The sequence below is a fragment of the Gallinula chloropus genome (genome assembly GCF_964237585.1).
Source record: "Gallinula chloropus genome assembly, chromosome: 10".
Taxonomy (NCBI): Eukaryota; Metazoa; Chordata; class Aves; order Gruiformes; family Rallidae; genus Gallinula; species Gallinula chloropus.
The window spans coordinates 10,543,123-10,567,394 of record NC_140095.1 but is presented as its reverse complement, the minus strand read 5'-3'; the positions used below and the strand labels follow the sequence as shown (position 1 = coordinate 10,567,394).

Below are 24,272 nucleotides of genomic sequence, written 5' to 3'. Positions count from 1 at the left end.
TATATCATGTGGGGGTTTTTTTGCTGTCCCCCATCAGTGCCAACAACAAGCCCATCCTACCCCTGGGCAGGCATCACGCCGGGGGTCCCCGGGAGCGGGCAGAGCATGTGGGCAGCAAGCATTCCTCTCCCTGTGCTCCCATGTCCCTGGGCTTGTGATCTAAACGTTCAGGCCTAGGGCAGCCAGGATCTGTACTGCTTTTGATCAGAGCAGAGTCTCAGATCTCTATTTCTGAAGCGTACCACAACTCCAGGCTTATTTAAGGGCAGGCAGCCACAGAACAGGGATAACTGACCCAAGAAACAGTGCTCTGTAAAACTGCCAGCGTGCCATCTGCAAGCCCCAAACACTCACATGTTTTTTCATGATGAACTGGAGGGAAAGGGGAGAAAAAAAACCCCTGAAACAAAAAGAAAGAGAAAAAAAAAGAGAAAGGAAAAAAAAGGAAGAGACAGATCATGTTAAAAAAAAATAAGCTCTGCTCCAAAAGATACACAAACTGCTGCAGAATTCTGCCTGCCCCTTCTGCAGCAAAGCCCAAGGGAAGCTGCTGATGAGTCAACAGCCATCCTGCATCGCCGACCGAGGAAAGGAAGTCCAATCTCAACACTCGAGAACAAAGTGTGCTGGTTCATACGGTACACGCTGAGAACCAAGCCTCAGAAAGCCCTGCCCGGGCTGGGAGCTGTGCTGCTGCAAGGATACAGCCTGGACGCCATCCAGGGCTCCCGCCGCACGCAGAGGAAGAGGGAGAGGTGACGTCCAGGCATTGCTGAGACATTTGCACTGTGCCACCCCACTGCCAGGTACCTCAGCAGTACCACCATGGCACACCATCGCTCCTGGCGTTATTCCCCCCTGCCCTTTGCTGGAACTGCTTCCTCCCTGTGCTGGGTGTTCTGCACGCAGCATCCAGCTCGTTGGGACGAGCCAAGCTGTCCGCTCACTGGGAGCAGGAGGCAAAATGGGCATGGACGTGTCCCGCTCCTAACACCCATTACTGGTGCTCCAGTTAATTCTCCTCCCCACCCTGGTATGCTCTTCTCCAACGCTGCTCCCTGTGAGCAGACCCTCTCCACGTGCCTCCTCTCACTCCCTGTCGCGATAAAGCCGGTATCGCAACACCACGACACAAACGATGACCCTGCACCCCTCCCAAAGAACCACTGGAGATGTTGGGGCAGCTCCTGGTGGGACTGGAGTTGACCGAAACACAAGACAGCTCCGAGGAGGTGGACATGGGGTAGTTCCACATCACAACCCGGGCACAGCCAGGAGCTGCTTTACCTGCGCTGGTGGAGAGGGGCTGGGGAGGGACCTGAGGGAGGAGGACACGACTGTGCCACAACCACCGTGCCGACGTGGCAGACGGCGCCGGTGCCACCGCCATCGCCGAGCTGGTACTCGCAGAGGTTGTGCCTTGGTGTTGCCGCAGCACTTTCTGTTTTCCCTTCAAACAGGGCCGCAGCCACGCTGCAAGTAGGGATCTGCGGTGCCAAGAATATCTGGGAAGCCTGCCAGCAAGAAGCAGCCTTCCTGCTCGTCCTCCCGCTGTGTGCAAATTCGCAGGGAACAGAATCTACAGCACATACTAATGTGGCTCCGATGCGAGATCCAAGAGGCACCTCGAGATCCTGCCTGCATCCCTGTCAGCCCCGGGAAGGAGCCGCGTGCCAAAAATGTTAAATCAGTAAATAAAGGAGAAATTAAAGCCTCTACAGGTGGAGGAAATCACGTGTAGGTGCCACGGCTTTATGAGTGATGCTCTCTGCTGAGTGAGCTCAACACGGCACCGTGCACGGTACCGGTGTTGCCGCCTGAGGGTAGGGATGAGCCCGGCTGGGTCCCTTCACACCCACTCTGTGAAACAGACTCCAGAGTCTCCTACCAGCACCAGCAGGAAACCAGCAAGGCCTGCTTCCCTCCTGGGTGTATCATGGTGTGATCGGGAAGACAAAACTCATCTAAAGCTGCTCTTTCCCATTCACAACAGGAGTGGTACCCGCAGCCCCAGTGCTCCAAGACCCTTGTGATAACTCATTCTGCTACTTCACCTGGTGTAATCCTTACACTCAAGCTGTGCCAAGATGCTCCAATACTGCATCCAGCACCCAGCTGTACCCCTGCACCAACCAGCAATCCCATACCTGGCTCTACCAGTGACTCATGGTAGATATCTCTGTGCCTCAGTTTACCCATTTGTAAAATAACTGCAGAGGTCACATGGAGCTGTAAGGCTGTGATCTCTGGTTCTGGAAAGCCTGAGATCCTTTGGCCACAGGTTCAAGCAGAGGTGGGACGTACCGTCATCACCTGGATGTGGTGTCATCACCGGGGCGCAGTGTCATCACCCTCCACATCCCAGGGTGGGTGACCTGGAGACATGCAGGCCAAGGATGCCAGTCCCCCTTCAACACACGGGGAGGGAACACACCCCGACTCCTCATTCCCCTGCTCTCACCCTGCTGCCAGCAGCTTCTCTCACCACACTGGAGCCCCTAAAGCTTTGGGCGATTCTCAGGCACATTATTGTACAAACTAAACCCCTTTTCAGCAGCAATGAGCCAGAAATGATTGTGGAGAAGAAACAGCCCATCTCCTGCACTGCCCGGTGTGGTCATCAGCTGCATCCCTGCCTCCCAGGACAACACAGAGCCCGGAGATGTTGCACCTCTTCTTCCCCCACCACCTTCCTCACAACTGCACTGCGATTTCTGCTAACCTAGAAAGGACCCTCGAGTTTAAGGTGGCTCTTTGTGGAGGCATTTTGAGATGGCAGCCTTCTGGGGAGAGCATTCCTTAAAACCCAACTCCTTCCTCCTGCCTCCCCCCCAGCTTTTGACATTTTGGAGCTCCAGGAAAAAAAAAAAACCCAACCAAAAAACCCTAAAAAAATAAAATATTTGAAAAAAACCCATCTAATTTTCAGCTTTGGAGGCACAAAACCCAGAGGCAGGCTGAGGGTAGGGAGAGCTGGTTTCCAAGCGCCCAGGCGGGAGATGAAAAGAGCAGCAGCGGCTGCATACAAAGCACCTTTTGGGGGGTGAGCTCCAGCTCTGGAGTGGGAAGTGACTCTCTCACACCCTCCATGGCAAAAACCTGATTGCTCAGCCCAGGAATCAGAACCCTGGGGGGTCATGGGATGAAGATTATTTTGCAGGCAATGCCTGCCTGCTCTCTAGCTCTCCAGGCTTTAGAGGCTTCTCTTCCCCCCTCCCTGCATCCCTCTAGGAATTTCAGATGGAAATGCCTGTCAGGAGTGCCACCATTAGGACAGGATTACCATGGGCATCCATCCCCTGCTGCTGCAAACACCAGGGCAGGACTGTCCATCACACCCACATGTAACACCTCTGGGAAAAGCAAAACCCCACGACAGCAAGGGACAGCTTCTGGGGCTCTGAATTTCCCAGTCTATGGAAAGTATCAGCACTGGGCTTTACTTCTTTCAGCAGAGGAAGGAATTTGGATTGCCCATATCTGACCCAGGGAGGACTCAGCAGGTTCACGTGATGGTTTTGGTTGTGTAGGAAAGTTTGGGAGTGGGAGGCACAGGGCAGCAGGGACAGCAGCAGCGTGGGTGGGACCAGCGAGGTACAGCCAGGATGGTGATGGGGTAAACTAAAGCGATTAAATTAGGGAGGTTAATGGAGTTGTAAGGGCCTTTTGAGGCTGCTCTCATTAGGCAGATGAAATATAGTCATCTCTTGTGAAGAAATACTTGACATGTCTCCAAAGGAGGGCAAGGGGAGGTGTCTGACACCAGAGGTACAAAAGGGACTGCAATCCTCATCTGTCCTTGGCAGCCCAAACCAGCTCCCTCCCGCCCTGACTCTCGCCTCTGTGACCCAAGTGGGAAAACACTGAGGGCAGGGAGAACTGCTTGGGAGGAGCCTACCCACCTCTGCTGTGCCTTCTGGCGTCTGTGTGGAGAGATGCTGTCCTGATTTAAAAAGATCTGGCAGTGTCACCGTTTGTCCCCTTGGGATGCGCATCACGGCCACAAGCCAGGTGGAACCATTGAAGCTGCGGTAAAAGGAGCTGTTCCTACTACTCACATCACACCAGAGAAGGCAAAATATCCTGAAGAGGCTTCAGTTTGAGGACAAAATCCTTGAGGCCATGCTTTGCCAGCAAAGAGGGATGGCTCAGGCAGATGAGACGCGGTGCAGGATGGACAGATGGAGCAACAAGAGAAGAAACACCTCTGAGGAAGCTGCTGCTGTGGGTAAGCAGCAGGAATGCCAGAGTGGCCTGGGAGGAGCAGCCTGAGGTGTGTGCGGCACGTCGCAACCCCAGAAGGGCTGCAGAAACCAGGAGTTAGCTGAGAGTGATGGAGCCGCTAACGAGGGTCTCTGAGAGGTCACAAAGAGTGGGCCAGATTTCCAAAGACCAGAAGATGATGGCATGTGTTGTCCACCTTTCCAAACAAAGCTGGGGGAAAAAAACACTGTAACATGTAACTAAGTGATCTGTATGAACACAGGCAGAAAATAACATGGAATAAGGACCACCTGACATGGGCTGGGACCTCTGCGGTGGGTGGACAGGAGAGAAGCAAGGGAGGACCCACCTTGACTTCAACTCCCTATCAGGAGATGCTCCCCAGTGTCCATGGGGTGTGCCAAGAGCTCTGTGGGGCTGGGTTTCTTCACACAGACAATGGGGGTAGGCTTGCTTAGCATGCTGAGTGGAACTCCAATGAAGGGGAAGTCACAAACTCTTTGGAGAGCAAGGTTTGGACTCAAAATGGTGTTGAGGAGTTGAAGAAAGAGCTGGAAATCCTGAGAAGGGCAATTCATCAAGGGTCATGGAAGGGCGCTGAGCTTGAAAATAATCCAATGAGCAAAATAACCCCAGGAATTAGGCAGCTCTTCAGAGAGGGATCTGATGGTGGAAGTGAAACCTGAGCTCAAGGTGAGTGGGCAGCGCCAGGCTGCGGTGTGGTGTCTGATGTCCCCTCCAAAGCCTGTGGGCATGTCCCTGTGGTGACAGGGCCAAAACCAGGGGAAGCCTAGAAGATGGTGAAGAAAACGTTCACAACTGCAGAAAACACAGCCTTTGATGGAAGCTTAAAATGACTGGAGCCAGTTGGTGTAGAGGAGACACAGAGATGGTCAAAAAAACCATGGAAGATGCTAGGAAAGGGCTGGTGCCGGGCTGGGACAGGGTGGGATGGGCACCTGGGAGGGATGACATGCACCAGTGCGTGGCAAGAGGCGAGACCCCCCAAAAACAAGGGCTTGGAGAACAGCAGAGGGACACATCTGCAGCTGCCCTGGCAGCCCCCCGGCTCAGAGATCCAGGGTGCAAAGCCCCATTGCACAGCACATCGGGGAGCAGCACCCGTGGGCACCCTGCTCTTCAGGCTGGCATCACAGGGGCACCACCAACCCCAGGCTATCACTTTTTGGCTGGCAACAGCACCGATGTGAATCCTTAGCTGGGGAGCAGAGCGTTTGGCAAGTCCAGACTGCAGTTAGCTATCAAAGACAACTATAAAAAGATATTCCACACAAATCTGGGGGGGTGGTGGGGGTGTTTCCACACCCCCCCCACCTTTTTTTCCCCTTCTTCTTTTTTTATTTCTTCCCAAGGATTAAATCAACTCAACAGCCCCCTTTACAACTTCCCTTTTGATGTCTTCAGACTCATTAAAGTTTCATTTCTTTCTCTGTTTTCCCCAGGGGGGAGGACGGGGAGCGTACACAAAAGTTTACTTCAGCAGCAGGGTCGGCAGCTGCGGTCGCAGCTGCCGACCCTGCTGCTGAAGGAAACTTTTGTTGGACAAGGGGGAACCTCCACTGGGTTTCACACCCTGCCCAAAACCCTTCACAACACCCCCCACAGCTCCCACGCACAGCCCCGGCATCACGATGCTTTCACGGGACGCGTGCCCGGGGATGCTCGCTTCGTGGTGTGCATCAGGAGAGCTGCAAAGCTCCCCCAAACCCTGTGAGGTTTTGGGCCTGATTCTGCAAGTTTTGGGGTCCCAGCCAGCTCCCCACTCACAGCACCACTTTCCCCCCATGGCCACTGCCCTGGGATAATCCCCCCTATACAGGAAACAAGCAGCAGCTCCCGCAAGTTTCTTTTTTTGCCAGAGCAGCTGTTTAAGTGTCTATTTTAAAACTCAGTTCCCTATTTTAAACCAGCTAATGAGACGCTGATCTAGGCCAACAGACACTATCTCCACGTGGTCTCGGAGGTGCCTGTCTACACGCTGGGTTCCCAAGCCCCAAATCTCAGCACACCCATCACGTTTCCAACACGCACAAACAGCTCACGTGGTAAAGAGGGAAGTTTTTAATGTAAGGGCTGACACCTGCACCCCTGCTGTGAAATACCAGCAGCACAGCCACATGTTTCTGGAGGGAGATGCAGCAACCAGACGTTCTGGGTTGTTATCTGCTGGTTTGGGATGTTTTTTCTCCCTTTATCTTTTTAAAACTCCCCGACCAAGAGACAAGGAGGAGCTGGCCCACCTGGCATAGCTCCTTGCTGGCACCCAAGAAAAGCCAGGCAGGTAAAGGGGGACTTTGAGAAATCAACTGCCATGGCAGGGTGTGGCATGAGGTCCCTGAGCATCCCTGTGCAAGCCCGGAGTGCTGTGCATCCAAGGTGGTGTGCACCCTGCCAGGCAGAGGGGACCCCATGGAGGAGAGCCCACGGAAGGGACCCCACTCAACTTACCTGACCACGGGCTCGGGGATGGCCTCAGCGCTTGCTGGTACCTGGACACCTTTCTCCCACTCCTGCCTCCAGGGATCGGCCAGGACATAGTACTCGTCAGGGCTGAGCTGGAAGGAGTCTGGGATCTTCATGGCCGTTATCAGATCCGTCCGGAAAACCTGCATTGGGGACAACCAAACATCCAACAGGCAGGGTGAAGGGGACAGGCAGGGTGAAGGGGACAGGCAGGTGCCGGGTGCGCGCGCGCCCGGGGAGGGTGCCCTGGGGAAAGGGTCCCCAAGGGACAGCATGGCAGGTGCCTGCGTCCCAAACAATGCAGCTACAGGGTGTCACTTTATGTCACCTCTGTGGTGAAGCTGGGGCAGGATTTGGGGATAACAAGGTGTGCAGACAGGCATGACCCACGCTTGGCCAGGCAGCCCTGAGAGCTCAAGCCCCCCACAGCTGCAACCCCCTCCGAGGTCTGGTAACCAGGCATGAAATCCAGCCACAGGGTGCAAGCCTGGCCAAGACAGGGACCAAAAATTAGCATTAAACTAAACAAATAACAAGCTGCTTTCTCTTAGGGAATCGGTGTGTTAACACGCATGGGATGTGCGGTGCCAGGGCTTCTCCACATGCAGCCTCACCGGGGGAAGTGATGCTTGACCTGAGTGACGCTGCAGGAAACACAGATCCACTTCCCTGCCCCCAGCACCGTCATGTCCCCATCATGTCACCTCACCACCCCAAGCAGGGACAGCCAAAAGCAGCAGGTATCCCATCAGGGCTCGACTGCTCCAGTGGCGCCTGCACGCCAAGGAGTGAAAGGTGAAACAAAGCCAGGAAGGGTCACATAAGAGCTGGAAAACACCCAGCTAACTGATGACCTAGGTGCCTGCCTGCACACCCACAGTCAGATTTACCCTGACCCAATAAAGCTCCTGTGAGATCGACACTGGACCCCTCCTCTATGAAAATCCTCCAGCCCCTTGGACAGCGGTTGGGCTCATTCTCTATCTCACTTCTGGCCCCGCACAGCCTTCCCCTGACATACTACAGTGAAAAAACTCACTGGAAAAAACCCAAAACCCCCTCACAGTAAATAAGGTTTTCCATCCAGAGGGTTTCCTGTCACCCACGACTCAAGCAATTCTGCCTCTCGCAGCACAACAATAAAGGCTAAATGAGAATGGATGATTTCTCCTCTCTACCATCTATTAGCCAGAGCAATCACGCACAGTGCCAGCAATCACACCTGGACACCATCACGTGCTGCCCAACTCCATCCCACGACTTCGGCGGTACCGTCCATGGGGCTGGGGTGGATCAGGTGTGTCTGTCAGACACCACTTATCTGTTTGCAGAGTCTATTTATTCTCCAAGTGAGTACTGCTTCTCCAGACCCACACCAAACGTTACAATATGGTTTTACACTTTTGATACGAAGATAACACGCTTTGCAGGGTATTTGGGAAACCTGAGCAGCTGAGATGCAGGAAACCAGGCATTAACTAAGACCACTGAGACCAGTATTTAGGTCAGTTTGCTTAATCCTCAAGAGTCTCAGCTGCTAATCCAATTACAGCTAAATACAATACATAAACAACTTTTCTTATGTTGGGACCTCTCTGAATTTTACTGGTACTTCCCTCCCAGTGTATCTGCTTGGAGATATTTTTCATTACATCTATATAAACCTGATTTGAGTTGGCCAGATGCAGGCTCAGCGCATCCTTCAATAAACATAATTTAACAACCTACATATTACAGTCAGAATTAGGCTCAGTTTGAGAAAGATCAATTTCCTTTAAGTGTCTGTGTGCTACAAAGGAATGGTTACAGATGCCACAGGAACCTTTAAGTTCGCTGCCAGCATGAGAAATTAAAAAAAATAAGGGAAAAAAGAGGGAAAAATACAGCTGTTATTAAACAAGAGATGTCAAAGATGTGAGATGTCAAACGGCATCTCTGTTTCCTGGTTCTGATGCCCACCTCCAATGAGGACAACACATGCCCAAATGAGCCCTCCCACCTCCAACCCCTTTGCTGTGGTGAACAAGATGCTCCCCCATGTCTGGACCACACGTGGCCAAGGGCAGCATCAGGGGCTGGTGTCACCTCCCTGCTGCAGCTGCCAGCACTGGGGCAGGAGCACAGAGGCACCTCTACTCTGCCCCGCCTGCAGAACTGACACAGCAAACACTGTTTCAGACACACCCCCCAAGAGCTGCCATCCAGAAGCAGGAAATAAACCGGCTCCATCTGATTCTCACGTCAGAAACTGAATGGATTTCGCTTTCCTGACAGCTATTACATCCGTCATTTCTCAGGGCTGTTTGCTGTGGTTGATGCATGCCATGGGCAGAGCTGGCTGTGCATCCCGTGCTGCTCACCACCGCTCCGAACCATCAGGACCAGCCCCACCAGTGCTTCCCAACATCTTTAGCACATCTCCAGCAAACAGTTGCGTGCATCCTGCAGCCTCTGCATTGGAAAACACAGCAATGGGACCAGCCTGGAGTACAATTCCTCCCCTCTCTGCACGGTGTGGATCCCAGGCTCGTGTTTTCCCTGCATTAAGTCTTCCCCAAACTCATCCCTTCTGGCTTTTCAGCCTCACATCAGCATAGAAGCTTAAATTTTAATTTTAAGCCCAATAAGCACGATTGTATCTATTTCCCTGAAGATGATAAAGGCACATGGCAGGCTGGATTTGCAATCTCAGTACTTCATTTATTTAGTCCTTCTTGGAAAACAGATAAGCTCGCCCATCCAAGAGCCCCCCACGCACGCCCGCGCTTTATCGCAGAGATGCCTCTGTCTTTTCATGAAGAACTGGAAATGCTCAAATTATTAACTATCAAAGCTGAACACTTCAGAAACGATAGAACAGCACAGAAATTGTAAAAAAGGAAAGCAGATCAGTTGTCTGGAAATCTCCCAACAGCTAATACGCTCAAATTGTAATCTAAATGTCTTTTTGTTTTGAATTGTCTGGGATTAGGGTTGGGAAAAGACTCAATTATTCTACTCAAACTCCTCTGAATTATTTATGAAAACCAAATAAAGGATAAATTGGGCACTGATGAACCGAGGACCTGGTGGTGAACAGAAAGTTGGGTACTAGAAAACAAGCAATTTTCCCTCAATAGGAGTGTTTACTGTTTCTCCCCATCCTCAGGAGCTGACAAATTGTCTCCCAGACCAGGCTGCCCCGCTCCCTGCTCCCCCCGTCACCGCCACAGCCCTAGCCAGGCTCTGTCATCCCCTTCCCAGCTTGGCAGCAGGACCTGGATTATTGCTGATCGATCTGCTGGCGACAGGGAAGGCCAAACTGAGACGTAGACTTTATCACCTCTGCTTGCTTGGAAACCTCCAGCAGGTTTCAGTGATGCTCACAGACGCATCGCCCCACCGATGCCCAGGGACCGGCCTCGCCCCGTGCTAGTGTCAGCTTTAAAGATGGGGAAAAAGAAGATGGACTTGCAAAATCCTGAGATTTTTTTGCCTTTGTACATCCAAGCAAAAGGCAGGAGAGGTGGAGTCAGGGTGCTTATCCAGTTTCAGACCCCAGGCAGAAGAAAGGCACATGGAGACACACTCCCTCTCAGTCCCGGCTGACCTGACAGCCACTCAGGTGAACAAAGGAGGGTTTCACAGTGAGGAGGAAAAGAGGGAGGCACCACACATCCCCCTGGGAGATGCAGCAAGGAGGTGAATCCACCTCCTGCTCCCTATCACCAGGCCTGGCACCCATGGCAGGACCATGCCAGCACCCTACCACAGGTCCCACCGCACCCACCTCTGCCTTCCTGTGCAGCCCACAGAGCAGGGGATTGCTGGAGTCCAGGGATATTATGCCATGGATAAACCCATCAGATACAGCATAAAAGCAGCAAGTGATGCAGCAGCTTCCTCTGCACACCAGCCCCATGCCGTGGCTTCCCAGTTGGCTTTCCCAGCTCACATCCACACATGAGGTTAATCCCCAGTGCGACCACATCAACCTCATGTCATGGACCAGGCTCTAACACCCAAGGAGGACACTGACCTGTCCCCAGCAACCCAGGCCACCACCACAGAGGTCCTGCTGCTCCTGCTGTCCCACCAGCCACATCGACAACCTGTCTGATCACACGCACGGTCCCATCCAGATCTTTTTGTGTAGGAAACAATTTCCAGGTGACTGTTGCTTCCTGGACCAAAGAACTACTGGACAGTCATGGAGTCAAGCTCACCCCTCCTGTCCCAGCACCACCGCTGCCAGCCACAGCCTGGTCCTCTGGGTCCAGCTGCTCTGGGACAGCTCCATTTCCAAGGTCCACAAAGCTTTTAACTTACTCATGGCCAGTTACATCTCACCAGCCAGCTAACCCTGTATTACCAGTGTCTGCTACTTCCCCATCCTTTTAATCCACCAGTTTGAATTGACTGGACAGACTGTCGTCCCCAGGACAGATGGTCTCGGTGGTCCAGGAACACGACAAGTCACTGGCACACCAAAGGCATCACATTCCTCAACAATACATCAATATTTTTTGCTATTTCTGTAATTTGCTGTTGTGAAGCAAAAGCTGCATCAATTTTCTCTCTCCCAGAGAAAAAAAAAATTAAAAAATGGCCCTGAGCTAACAAAATGTAACCCATCTTCCCCATCTTCCATCCTAACCCTGCACTCCACTCCAGCCTGGCATGGGGAAGATGCTCCTGTGGTTGTGGCAGAGACCCACAAGGCAGGAGGTGGATTTGGGTACCTCATGCATCAGCCATGTCCACTTGCAGATGATCTGCTGCTTCACCCACCAGACCCACCAGGTTCCTCACACCCCTGAGACGGGTGCTGGGCATCTCCAGGAGCTCTCCCATGGACCAGCATTGATTTCTCCAACACTTGGACAACCTCAGAAAGAGACACCTGGCCACTGGAAATGTTGTGGTTAACGAAGGACTTTGCAGCAGTGGTCTCCCCTGGCTCCTCCTCCTCCTCCATCTCTCCTCCATGGCTGACGAGCCCCTCTCTAAGCCTCTCCACCACCTTTCTGCAAAATCCTCATATTGATTCCCAGATTCTTTCACTCACCCACAAACCCCTCTGAGTAGCCCAGCAATCTCACTGCTCTTCAGCTCCCACTTTACGTGCTCTGCCAAGGGCCTGGCTTCTCAACTTGCTGCTCCATGGGTCTGAGCCTGACAATGATCCCCTCAGCCCCAAATACCGATGCGAAAACACCGGATTCAGACCCCACAGTAACGACTTTCCACTTGTAGGAAACCAGCTCCTGGGTGAGAGCCAGAAAGCTGTATCTGTTTTGGGCTTTAAATCAAAACGAGAAGAAACACTCGTCTAGCACTGGTTTTAATTAGCTCCTAAACCAGCAGCCAGCCCAGGGACTGCTGTGCAGGACCCAGTGTGGATGATCGCACCCAGTACGGCTTCGGCATCACCCAATGTGGGTGCTGGCTTCAAGTGCCTGCTGCCAACCAGCCTGAGTGAAAACGAGCTCCAGAGGGACCACACAGCTCAGCCAAACACAGACAGGGGCCAGCACCCCATGCATGAAGCTTTCTGAGCCAGCAGGAGCTGTGCTACACACTTCTCCCTGCATCTGCACCCAGCTGGCCCTGGGGCTTTTAAACGTTGCTCTGGGGGCAGAGGGACAAGCTCCAGCCCTGCTCCTGGCATGGGATGCAGTTGTGTGTATACACAAAAACATCTGTATCCCTGAGGAGTTTTAACAACAACAACAAAACCCTTTCTGAAGCACTCCACACACAAAGCACTGGTATGAAGTGGATGAGGAATTGCGCCCATCACTCAAAACTGGGCACCAGTGGGCAGGGAGCGGATGGATGGGAGAGCTGGGCAGGGACTGGCCACAGCCTGCATCCAGAGTCTGCTCCCTCTTATAGCCCAACAAATCTGCAATCCTCCCCTGACACAGTGATGTGTGATGCTGCATGGGCAACCTCTGAGCATCACTCTGAGCACCACTCCGAGCACCAGCAGGTCACCACATGAAGGATGTACAAGTGCTTTTTGACACCAAGGTACCATGTTTCCTCAGGTTTTGGTTCAACACCCTTTTCCTCCTCCAACTGCCATCCTGGCAGCCACATCCCACGTACAACCCCCAGTCATGCCCCCCCTTTTCTTCCTCCACCCACACCAGGACCAAAGGAGCCTCCAGCTGCTCTGTCTGCAGGGCTCCCCTCTCATTTCCAGCCAGCGCTATTAGCCCTTCACCCTCTCAAGCATAAAATTGTTTGTTGTAGCTCATGAGTCACAAGGATTTTTAGAGAAAGAGAAAACAACAGGAATAATGGGAGCCCTGGGAATAGTTTTTTGGTTGTACAAACTGTCTTCATATCAGCTTGAGCTGGCACCTCAACAGACACAACCTTTGCTGCCCAGCCCTGCTCCTCAAGCCCCATTTCCTTGATGTTATATCACAGTTTTCCAGCCTTTTCCCAACTGAGAGGAGCGGCAACAGTTGGGAGCAAGGCTGTGAAACACAGCAATGCCCAGTGTGTGTTTGTAAGCAGGGGTATTATCTGCCTGTGGGGAAAAAAAGACTTACTCTGGTGTTTGTTTGGGAGCCAGCCTGCTATCTCTTCATCTAGTCTCGTTTCCTCTCGAAATGCTGAATGTTAAAGATTCAATGAACAACAGAATTTAAAATAGGAACAAGAAGCATTTTTGTCTGGCCCTTCTCAGCATTCAGAAGACAATGGCATTAATCTGCTATCCCCATGCTGGCTTGGGAAAAGTGACAAAGCCACTGCAGTCAAATCTTTCAACAGAGATGGATTTTCTCCTCATCCAGCCCAGCAGAAGCATGTCCAGTCTTGCTTGGCCATACTCATAAAAGCCCTTCCCCAGGCACAGAGAGCCCAGGGACTAAATTCACATCAAACTGGGCCATCAGGGAAAAAAAAAAAAACCCAAGATCTAACACAGTAAGGAGTATTTTTTAGAAGGGAACTGATGAGGAAGCTTGTTGAAAGGGTTAAATTCTTCTGGAGGGATATAAAAAGCCATCTTTCAAAACACGGAAGTAATATCTAAACAAGGCCAGCAGAAAATAACGTAAACTGTATAAACTTGTGGTTTCCCCTTCATCTTGAACCCTGCCTGCAGCTGCAGTCCCCTCGCCTGGACCCAGGGAGAAAGGCGATGAGGATGTCCGGTGAGACGAGCAGCACCCATGGGGGAGCTGAGCACCAGGCTCTTCAGCTTTGGGAAGGAACAGCTGGAAGGGGGTTCCGCTCAAAAAAAGTAGTGTTGCTTCCCCCCACACACACCCCCCAATATATTCTGGCAGTGCGACCCATTGCAGGGGGGGTTTGGATCCCCGATATACTCAGGAGCTAATGACTAACACAGCAGCTCAGGCAGTGAGTGACTCAGGCAGCATCCGAGGGAGTCCCCGGGCTGCTGATGGCTGGGAGCTGGCAGATAGAGCCGGCGACTATCATTACACACTTGCCTTGTTCTTATATTCTCTCCTTAGACACTGACAACTGTTCCCTGTCAGAAACAGGAGAGAGGGCTTGATGACTGCAGTCTAAGCAGCGAGGCTTGCGCTCATATCCCCAGCAGCCCATAGCCAGGGGCAGGATTGCACTAATGCGCCACTAAAAGCTGCAGAAATCCCTACTTCAGGCACATCTTATTCCCCGCTGCAGATTCAGCATCCAAGACAAGGGAGGACCTGAGCAAGCATCCACCTCCCTGCAGCCTCCTCCTTCCTCTGGCTGCTGGAGCATCTCCTGCGAGCCGCCGGTGCCCAGGGATGGGTACCAGCCACCACGCTCCATTTGAGGCCAGGTTCAGAAACAAACGATAGCTCTAATGAGATTAATTAAAATGACCAGATTGGTAGACTGCTATCACTGTAGATGCAAGAAGGTGTCAGGCAGCCACCCACATCCATCCTCTGCCTCCGGGTAAGGGCAAGGTAGGAGAGCCTGGGGCACCATAAGCACCACCAGCCCTGAGATCTCAGTGGGACAAGTGTCACCTCTGTAAGAGAGGCAGTGAGACAGAGGGCTGGTGCCTGGGACACGTCAGGAAAGAGCCCGGGCAGAGCCCCGTGACAGGGACAGATAAATATAATCACCCTCCCTGGCAGTGGCCCCCTTGGTGGATGTTTACAAACAGCTCAGTACTTTTCCATGTTAAGAAGCTTGTTTTTCCAGATGCCTTGTATCGGGTGGTTTTTAATGTGTATAGTTAATCCCTTCTCACAGAGTCTTTCATAACAAACATCACCCCCTGACCCGGCTAATAACTATGGAACAGTAACGCTGCAGACAGCAGCTCACAGAGAAAACAGGGACGTGACTTTGAGAGGGGCAGGAGGGCTTGGCAGTTCCCCCCACACACAACCCCCCGATCCCCCAGCCTGTCCTCAAGCATCGCTGCCCCTTGGGACATGCTCAGACCCTCTGCACCTGGACAGCTCTGCTCTTCATAAACCTACAAGCCACATGTAAACCTGGAGTTTGAGTTACTGCTTGAAAAGGCTTCTCCAGCTCCAAAATGAAGGCAGGCTGCTTGGGGTGGGGATGGGGGTTTCAACACCTGATAACACAGTCATCGTGCCCTCCCTGTTGCCTTCCTGTAGTGTCCATCCTAGGTGGGATAGCAAAGAGAAAGGTACTTGGCCGTCCCATGTGAAGCAGCTTGGCAGCAGTGTGGTTTGTGTTTTACACTCCTCGATGCTCACTCCAGTAGGATCTGATGCCCATCCCAGTCTGTGCCAGACATCCTCCAGTGCCTCTGCGAGACATTCCTGGGACATGCCAAGCCCTGCTGCGTTTCACAGATGACAGGCAGTGGATCCCACACAGGGACCAGGCGAGTTCCTGGGTGCTCACTGTAAAAGCCACTCGTGAAAAAGTGTGGAAGATGCTGTCGTTGAGGAGATCCATAAGCCAGCACTGCCCAGAGCGATCTCCAAACCATTACATACAGGTCTTGGACCTTACATGTGGAGCAAACCTACATCCAAGCTCAGGGCCAGTCCACCCTCTCCAGGGTTTCTCCTGGAGCTGGATTCAAACAGCCCCAGATCCCAGCAGCCACGGGACAGACACTGGGTAAGGGGAGCAAAGCTGAGACCTGGACCAGCCCGATCTGCTCAGGTTCCCACCACACTTCTGTAAAAGATGGTTTATCAGCTTGAGCACCCTGGCCAAACTCCAGCTTGAGTAATTACACACCACCTCCCCAAATTCCCCCAGAGTCTGAGTTGAGACATGTTACCAGGGTTCACTTTCTGTCCCAACCGTTGCTAAGCCCAGCACTGTTAAGCTTTTGCTCCACTTCATTTGTTCCAGAGCTACATTTCACTGAGAACCATCCTCTGGGCATAACAAAAGAGTGAAGCAGAGGGACGAGCCTGGCCTCCACGGTCCCACATCTGACGTCTCCCTGGGTGTCATGGACCAAGATCTAGTTTTCACTCCAGCTGTTGCAGTGCAGCAAAGCTCACATCTGGGTCTGTGCATCCCTCACAAAGCACAGAAGCATTTTCACTTGGGAGTCTTGGCTTGGACTTCCATCCAGGAACTTCACAAGCAGGCAGGCAAACTCTCAGCTGGCTGATAGAGCTAATTCATATTAAAGATGGAAAAGTGCGTCTGTACCAGTGATGCAGAAAGAAAAGTCCCAACACAGGCTCTTCTAGGGGAGGATTTTACTGGGCAGCAGCAGGATGGCACATATGGCACTGTTGGTGACGCATGAGTCACATCCTCACCCATCTAACCAGGTCTAATGCTGGGCAGGCATCTCTGTGGGAATCCTATGCAGGAGGCACCGACACAGCTAATCTGACATCTCAGACACATTGGCACAGGCAGCTATGTCAGAGGGTGGGTAGCAGCATCCCAGGAGGAGGAGACACCCGAAAATGCTTTGCTTTTTCAACAGGGGATCCAGGTGCCAGACACACCCCCTCACCCCTTGCAAGAGACACATCCATAATGAAAAAAAAATGCCACCACCAGCACTTAACAGCCTTGTCAGCAGCCAGTGACACCCACATCCCTGGTTCTTTGGTCTCTGGTGTGTTTCCAGTTACCAGTAACAGCTCCTCAGCCCCTCCCTACCCAAGGCACAAGGGGCTCGAGCTGTTAAAGTCCCTGTCCACTGTCACCATGTTAGATCTATCAACGTAAATCCGTCACAGCAATAACAACTACACACAGTGACCACAGGAAAACCGCAAAATCTCTGTTCACCTTGACGCCAAGGGAGGATGCTCAAGAGGTTTGTGCTCGCTGGGCCACAGCCTCAGGAAAGGAGCAACATGGGGGTTTGGACAGGAGCTGTGAGCCAGGGAGCAGGCGTTAGCCTGGCCAGCTTCACCTGCTTCTAAACTTAGCTCTGTCTGACTGGTGACCCAGGTCCAGAGGGGAGGGAATGCGGGAACAATGTCCCTCTGGCTTTGCTCACACTGCTCTTGAAACAGAGATGACCACCAAAAGCAAACACGGCAGTTGCTACAACAGCAGCTCGTGCCTGATATAGCTTCCACGTCTAGTGGAAATGCATCTGAGGCATGTGAGGGAAAGCAGGGCACAGCATCGCCCCTTCCAGCACGATCCTGGAGAAACACAGCTCTTCCTGATCCCACCCAGCAGCATGGACCGCAGAGCTGGCAAGGGCAGCCAGAGCAATGCTCCCCAGGGTGGGCAGTGCTGCCCATACCAACCTGGAGCGAAGGGAACTGCTGCAGCAAGGTCAAACACCTTAATGCCCTTGAGCCTCGTGACAGGAGGGACCCAACAGGACATAACCTCCAACTCAGCTGTGCTGTCTCTCATTTCATGGCTCTGGACACCTCCCACTGACTCACAGGGAGGAGCTTTCATGCCACCAAGCCACCTGCCCCAGCACCAGCGCTGTGCCCTGTGCCATCAAGGAAAGGACATCTGGATGGGGACCCTGAGCACAGAGGCACCTCGGTACTGCAGGACCTCCCAACCCAACAAAATCAGCCTCCTCCCACTTGCATCAGCAGGGATGGAGCAGGGACAAGGGCCTCCCACCCTTCATCCGAGATGCCCGCCAGGTACCTCCGCTAGCTCCCTCCTGGCAGAGCTGAGCATGAAGCTGTCACCGTCCTTCAGCCGGTGGGAGCTGTGGCTTCACAGCGTGGGGATGTGGCTTCTCAGAGGACGCCCCATCCTGGCACCCTCTGCCCACAGCCAGCTGTGACCATGCTGCCTGCCACCACATCTGGGCAAGTAAAGCCCCCCGGGGCACAACTCTCCTTTGGCAAAAGCCTAAAAGCTCACGTACCTCAGAGGGCTTCTTCTCCTTCTGCCGTGACCAGGGGGATTTGGTATTTGGGATTTTGGAGCATCTGGAGGCAGATGTGGTGTGACCTGCAATGAGACAACAGAGATGTGTCACCTGGAAAAGCAACTAAGTCTCATCCTATCTCTGTCACCAGACCCACTGCCACTACTACACCCTCAACCAGCACTTTGGGTCAGCACTAAGGGGCGATAATACCTTGACATGGCATTATTTTTGTGCACATCCTGGCCTACTTCACCAGAACAGATTAACATCGCCCTCCTGCTGCTGGAGATGACGAAAGAGACACCTCTGAGATTTAACACTACTGCTGTCAAATGCAGACGTCAGAATTACAAAGCCAAAGCCATGAGTAAGAACAGCTTCTAGGGGAGAAGAAGCCAGGGCTAGCACTCCTGGAATTGGGAATTAAGGAGATAAGACCAATATTTTCTAACAATGCTGCTTAAAGATGAGCATCTGAACTGCTCAAGGACTTCAGACCCCGTAGTCAAAAATGCTGCCTGAAGCAGGTAAAACTCCCCTGCCCATGCCAGGACTAGTAACTTCCACATCTGTGCAGTTCCAGTGGGAGCTACACAAGAGGACACACTGCAGGAAGGCACTTTACACTTCTCAGTAGTAAGAGCGTGTTTGTTTTGGGATTCAGCATTATTTTAGAAGTATTATGAATGGACTCTCATCATCTTGGAGCAGGACCACCACAAGCCAAGGGCAGCCAAAGCTTGAGATGTGCTGGGACTATTAAGCTACTACTCTTTAGTTCCAACCCAGAGGTGTTACTGTCACTTAAAAAACCCCAACACTGTATGTGTTGGGTAATAATAAACTAATTATTAGATTTCTATTTTAATAAGAATGACGACAGTTGGCTCTGCTGCATAGCAGGAGCCCTCCAAATTCCACTATATGCATGTTTTTGTGGGGGTGCAACAAATTAACTACCGATAGGCCTATTTAACACTGATTTTATCCTTGGATGGCTGAATAGGAGGCAACACTGTCATGCACACAGCAACTGCCAAACACAATGCAGCCACGCACAGGAGGATTTCAGGAAGGGCTCTGACCAGGAGCTAGGCTGGCAGGAGGGACCGAAGCTGTCCCAGGTATGGGGCTGTCCCAGGTGCGGTACCACCTGGGACAACAGGTCCCAGGGATGGGAAACATCCCTCCCTCTGCCAGCTCAAGCAATGGGAATCCCTCATGAGCCCAGACAAACCTCTCAGGGGAAGAGGCACTGGTTCACCCTGCACTCTTTACTTGACAAACTTTCCTGTACTTCACAAACTGAGGAGCAGATCAGGTGGCATCGGTCACTGCTGAGCGACAGCTGTTTTTCTGACCCTGGCATCAAGCCAGATGCCACGAAAAGTGGGCTCCACATAAACCCATTGCTTTTATCATCTCGGGATGTAACGGGACTGCGTAGGCAAAGCCCACAGCAGCGGTCCCTGCAGCTGCTGGGAAACACCACTCTATACTTGGCACGCCGCTCAAAGCATTCCAGCGGCGGATCCACAGTTTACACTGAGAGACTGAGTCACTAATTTCCACCTTACCCCCTCTGCTCAAGCTACAGCACGGTGGTGGTGGTGGTGCTACAACAACTACGTAGACTCAGATAACATGCCACTACCATCCTTTCCTGGCAGAGGAGTAAAAAAAGAAGGTCATCCCTTTGTTCACAATTATCCTGCAGGAGAGCATTTGTCAACAGCTTAGATATCACCTGCAGCATAAATATCCCAGCCCAATAGAGATAAGGCCCATGTTGTTTAATGCTGTGATTACAGACGCCTTAGCCCCGACAGGCAGAGAAGGCAGCTAGCACAGCTCGGCTCCCTAAGCCTTTGAGCACCTGGGGATTAGGAGATGGAAGTTGGGAGCCCGGCTTCCAAAACAAACCCCGTTCTGTGTGAGAGATGTTGTGCTGTACAAGAAGTGAGATGTGTTGACAGAGAGTCCAACACACTTTCTGTAGGCACAGCTCAAGCCCCCCAAGTCACCACCCTGGGGTTCTAGCAGGAGGTGCCCCCCCCCCCCCCCCCAACAGCCAAACAGCAGGTTCCCGTCGGCTGTAGCAGCACGAACTTCGCTCATGCTGACAATTTTTTTTGGCTAAAGCTGTGGGAACGGCTGCCAAACCCCAGCAAGATCAGCCTTTCCATAACCCCCTGTAATCTCCCCATCATCCTGTTAGGAAAAGGCCCAGAAGTTGAGTGTCTTTAAGCAAAGTCCCTTTCCTTCTCAGATATCCAGCAGCCAGATCCTGTAAAGTGTGGAGAGCAAATTCCCAGCACGGCCCAGATGAAATTACTGTGACATCAGGAAGAAACCAAGAGCAACTAGTAGGAACCTCTGGAGCCCAGACAAGGGATTAGACCGGTGCCTCGAGGGTACCAAACGCTGAGGCACTGCGGTATGTCTGCAGTGGGTGAAACCCTGGAGTAAGTGGGAAAGCACTCTATTTATAGCCAAAACTCAGCACATTCGCACATGTTTATTGTTGAGCACATGCTTCTGTGCTTTCCTGAATGAGGATGAAGTGAGGTAGATGCTGAAAAGCAAGCGTGGGCTTGCAAGCTTTGCTGGCTTGAGCCTCATCCCTCTTTTTCCCACAGCCTGCAAGAAGGGAACGCTCTGGTTTTACCCCGACTCTAGAAGAAACATCCCTTTCCCCCTCAAGAGCTAACACCAGCCCCAGGCTGTAGCTCACAAGAAAGGGCAACTTCTCTATAAAAGGGTGTTTGCTTCGTTAGCAGATTTGCAATCAGCAGCTCTCCCTCACCCAGACTCCTCACACGAGGGAGACACTCTCATCAGTTAAGAGGAGCCACAGCCGGGCGTTTTAAATTGATATCAGCTTGTTGCTGCATCTCTGACAAACCCAGCCCCAGCACACCATTCATTGTGCAGGAGACTTCCCAGTAAATGCAGTTTCCTCCACTCTTTGCAAAGTAATTATTCAAGCGTTTTCCCTGCTGGAGGTGAATCGCTTAGTTATCTCCTTCAAAGCCTTGAATTAAAGGTCTTACTGTCAGTGGTGTCTGAGTTATCACTGCTGATCGAGTACTTGCGCCGTTTTTCTTCCATCTGTAACAAAAGAAATTGAACATTACACTTAATGCCCAGGAAGCTCATCTCAGCACCAAATCACTCTTATCTCCAACTATCTGCACACAGCGGTACCCCAGCACCAGGCAGTACTTACCCTCACCGCAGACAGCCACCCAGGGGCTTAATAAAAAAGGAAGAAAACAATCCTCACAGGGCTTTTTAAAAAACTTTCAGGGTGCTGTGCTTCTCTACCAGCTCTTCCCACTCCCAGGAGGTCCAGTGAGTATGGCTGGATCGCTCAGCCCTGCATGGCAATTTGCCTAGGAGGGATTCGCACCAAACGGTTCTCCCTCTGCAAGAGCATCACAGGGGAGGGTGCATGCGAGAGGATGCCCCACCGCAGAGGATGCCCTGCAGCAGAGGATGTCCCAAGGCAGAGGATGCCCCAGAGCAGATGGGAGGATGCCCCATGGCAGAGGATGCCTCACCACGGACCACAAAACTCCTGGACAAAAACCAACCTGCAAACACCCCCACACACACCTTCCCCCATCCCCCCGGGCTGTAAATTTAAGAAATGAAGATAGAAGAATGGAAACTCTGTGCACTCTCAGTATGTCTGCTGGGGAAGTCCGAGTACCGCTGCGCTGAAGAGGACCCCCACGTCCGAAGAGACCTGGGTTTTACCCTCTGACTCATCTTCCCACTCAGGCGGTCCCTATTTCTTTTAAGGCTTCTGATGTATCTGTCACACAGCCAGCGTGTGCTAGCCAAGCCCAAAGCACACTTCCCATCACCCAGCGCTGCTCTGCCTGCTCCGGCACGGTCCTGCAGCCCCCCACCAGCACCACAGCTCCCAGGGGGTGGAGTGTGAGCAAGCGGCTTCTGTGCAGCTGCCATAACTTCTCCATCCTCTCAGAGACAGAGCCACGGCAGCAGGTACCTCCACACCGATTAGGAGGGTGGAAGACCCGTTTCAAGCTCTGGTGCTGATTCGCTTTGTGACTTTGAAGAAGCCACGGAACTACTGCTTGAAATCAGCAGGTTGTCCTGAACTCAGCCCTCAGGAACCGAGCGCTCGGAGCTGGAAATCAAGTCCCTGCACCATGAGGTACTTAAAAAAAAAAAAAAGAAAAAAAAAAGACTAAAAAAAGAAAGGACAAGGAAAGCAAAAAGGTATTTGAACTTTTGAACACCCCTGTGTCTGCTGGTGGCCCCCGATACAGGGTTTGGGGAGCTCTAGATGGAAAGGGCTACCCACAGACTGGGAGTTAAAATACACCCACAGGAAACAACGTTAATCCCATAGATATCTCCCCAGTACTTTCTGAGGGATGTTGTAAGAATCTAAAGGTGTTAACATGGCACATTATACTCCTGGTGCTGCAAATGCAAGTGGGAATGACAATAATACACCAGTTTGGCCACAGCAGGTACTAGCAGCACAGACAGGACAGCTTTTGCTCACCAACAGCAGGAAAACTTCCATATAAGCATACAAACCCTTTGCAACACCTGTATCTGACAATATATACTCATGTTTTATGGCACTGTTTTAAGGGATAATACTACAAAGTACCGTAAACATTCCAACTATCCGTGTTGTGGTTAAGGCACTGCCCTGTCAAAACATGATTAAAAATGTTCCTGGAGAATATGGCAATATCAATACTTTCCCCCCAGTGACTCAAGGGGAAAACAGATGTTATTAAAACAGCCTTGATCCAAGTAGCCATTAGATTTTGCTGGGAGGGAAATGATGCTGGAGACAGCCCTAACTGCAGTTTGCTTACTTTTAGTGGAAATTCTACCTGAACCTTTTAAGCTGGCTTATAGTGGTCTGAAGTGGTAATGGGCTTTCAGAGCACAAAGCTGGACCTGTGCTTTTATTGATTCTGGAGTTACTAGTCAGAGATTAAGTAAATCAAAATCAATGGGGAAAAGAAACCCGTGAGCTGAAGTAAAGGAATGCTGATAGCCAGTGGGATTCCCAGCGATTCCCACCCTTGCCTTTACTGCTGGACAGAGTTCCTTGCTATCAATCTCCCTCCAAGCAAGGGAGAAAGGTGTATGAGTAACACACAGCACAGGTGTCAGGACACTGGGGCTGGTTTCAGTGCTGAGAACAACGCACCGATCATCCCTTCAGTTGAACTTGGTCCCTGTCCTACTCCTCCCTACACACCACACCTCCCCCTGCTCAATATGCAACCATAGGAGTTTATATACGTATAGAGAGTGGTTCACACTGTGGGTAAAACAGCAGCCCTGCGCCAGGAAATCATTTCACTGCTGTATGGTGGGACCCAAGAGAGCATCCTCTGAACCCAAGAGAGCATCCTCTGAACCCAACTGCATTAAATCGCTCTGAATGAACTCCTGGCTTGAGCAAGATGCAGACATCTCTGAACAGGGAAAGGCAACTGCCTGGGGAGGGGATGGCACAGACACTGTGAGCCCGAAGGAAGGAAAATTTGGGGCCAAAACCACAGAACTCCACCAGATCTCTTCTGAAGACGGTAAACTTCCGGGCAGCACCAAGGAGATGAGATGCTGTTTCCTAAGGAGATGTTGTTGTTTCCTGAGGGACTCGTCCTCCTGAGCAGCCAAACAGTAGTAAACTGCCCGGTAGTCTGCAGAGGAATTTACTGAAGATGAAGGGTAATTGGGTCATTTCCCCAGCTGAAGCAGGGCTATAAACCCGACACCCGTCCCTCTGCTCCCAGGGCCCCAACAAGCCTCGCCCGGAGCAAGCTCTCAGGAGCAGTTCAGCTGGGGTGGTGCTAAGCAATGTAAAGTCTTCACAAAATACAGCCTCTGCTCCAAAATTAATCAGTTTTCTTTAACGTTAGAAGGTAATTTCACCTTTAACTGAGCCATTTTCTGCATGGCATCATTATTAGAGTCATAAACAAATAAAAATTAATAATTTTAATACTTTGAAAAGGTCACTGTTAGGTCGAAGTTGGCCCAAAATCTAGCTTTTAGAGTGCCAGAAGCCAAGAGAAAGATCTCTATGTGAGCCTGCTTTACAAAATTCAAACAGAAACAGATGTGGGTTTCTTTTATAAACAAATGAACATCCCCCTGAAGTGTCTGCAACTCAAATCCGCAGGCATAGCCCTGTGCTAATGCCTGGAAACCCAGAAACAGAATTGCTTGCAAACTAACACATGTTCAGCATTGCCTTTGTTCAAGCTGAGAA

General features: G+C 51.7%; 1 protein-coding gene across 1 annotated transcript in view; it reads right to left on the bottom strand.

The window, feature by feature from the left end:
- Positions 1-24,272, bottom strand: part of JADE2 (jade family PHD finger 2) — a 78,014-nt gene that overhangs the window by 50,027 nt on the left and 3,715 nt on the right. Inside the window, exons 2-4 of the mRNA XM_084268494.1 lie at positions 21,046-21,103; positions 17,987-18,072; positions 6,694-6,851 (exon numbers count right to left, since the gene is read on the bottom strand). Of these exons, the coding sequence (XP_084124620.1) occupies positions 6,694-6,851; positions 17,987-18,072; positions 21,046-21,103 (302 nt within the window). The remainder of the gene's footprint in view (positions 1-6,693; positions 6,852-17,986; positions 18,073-21,045; positions 21,104-24,272) is intronic.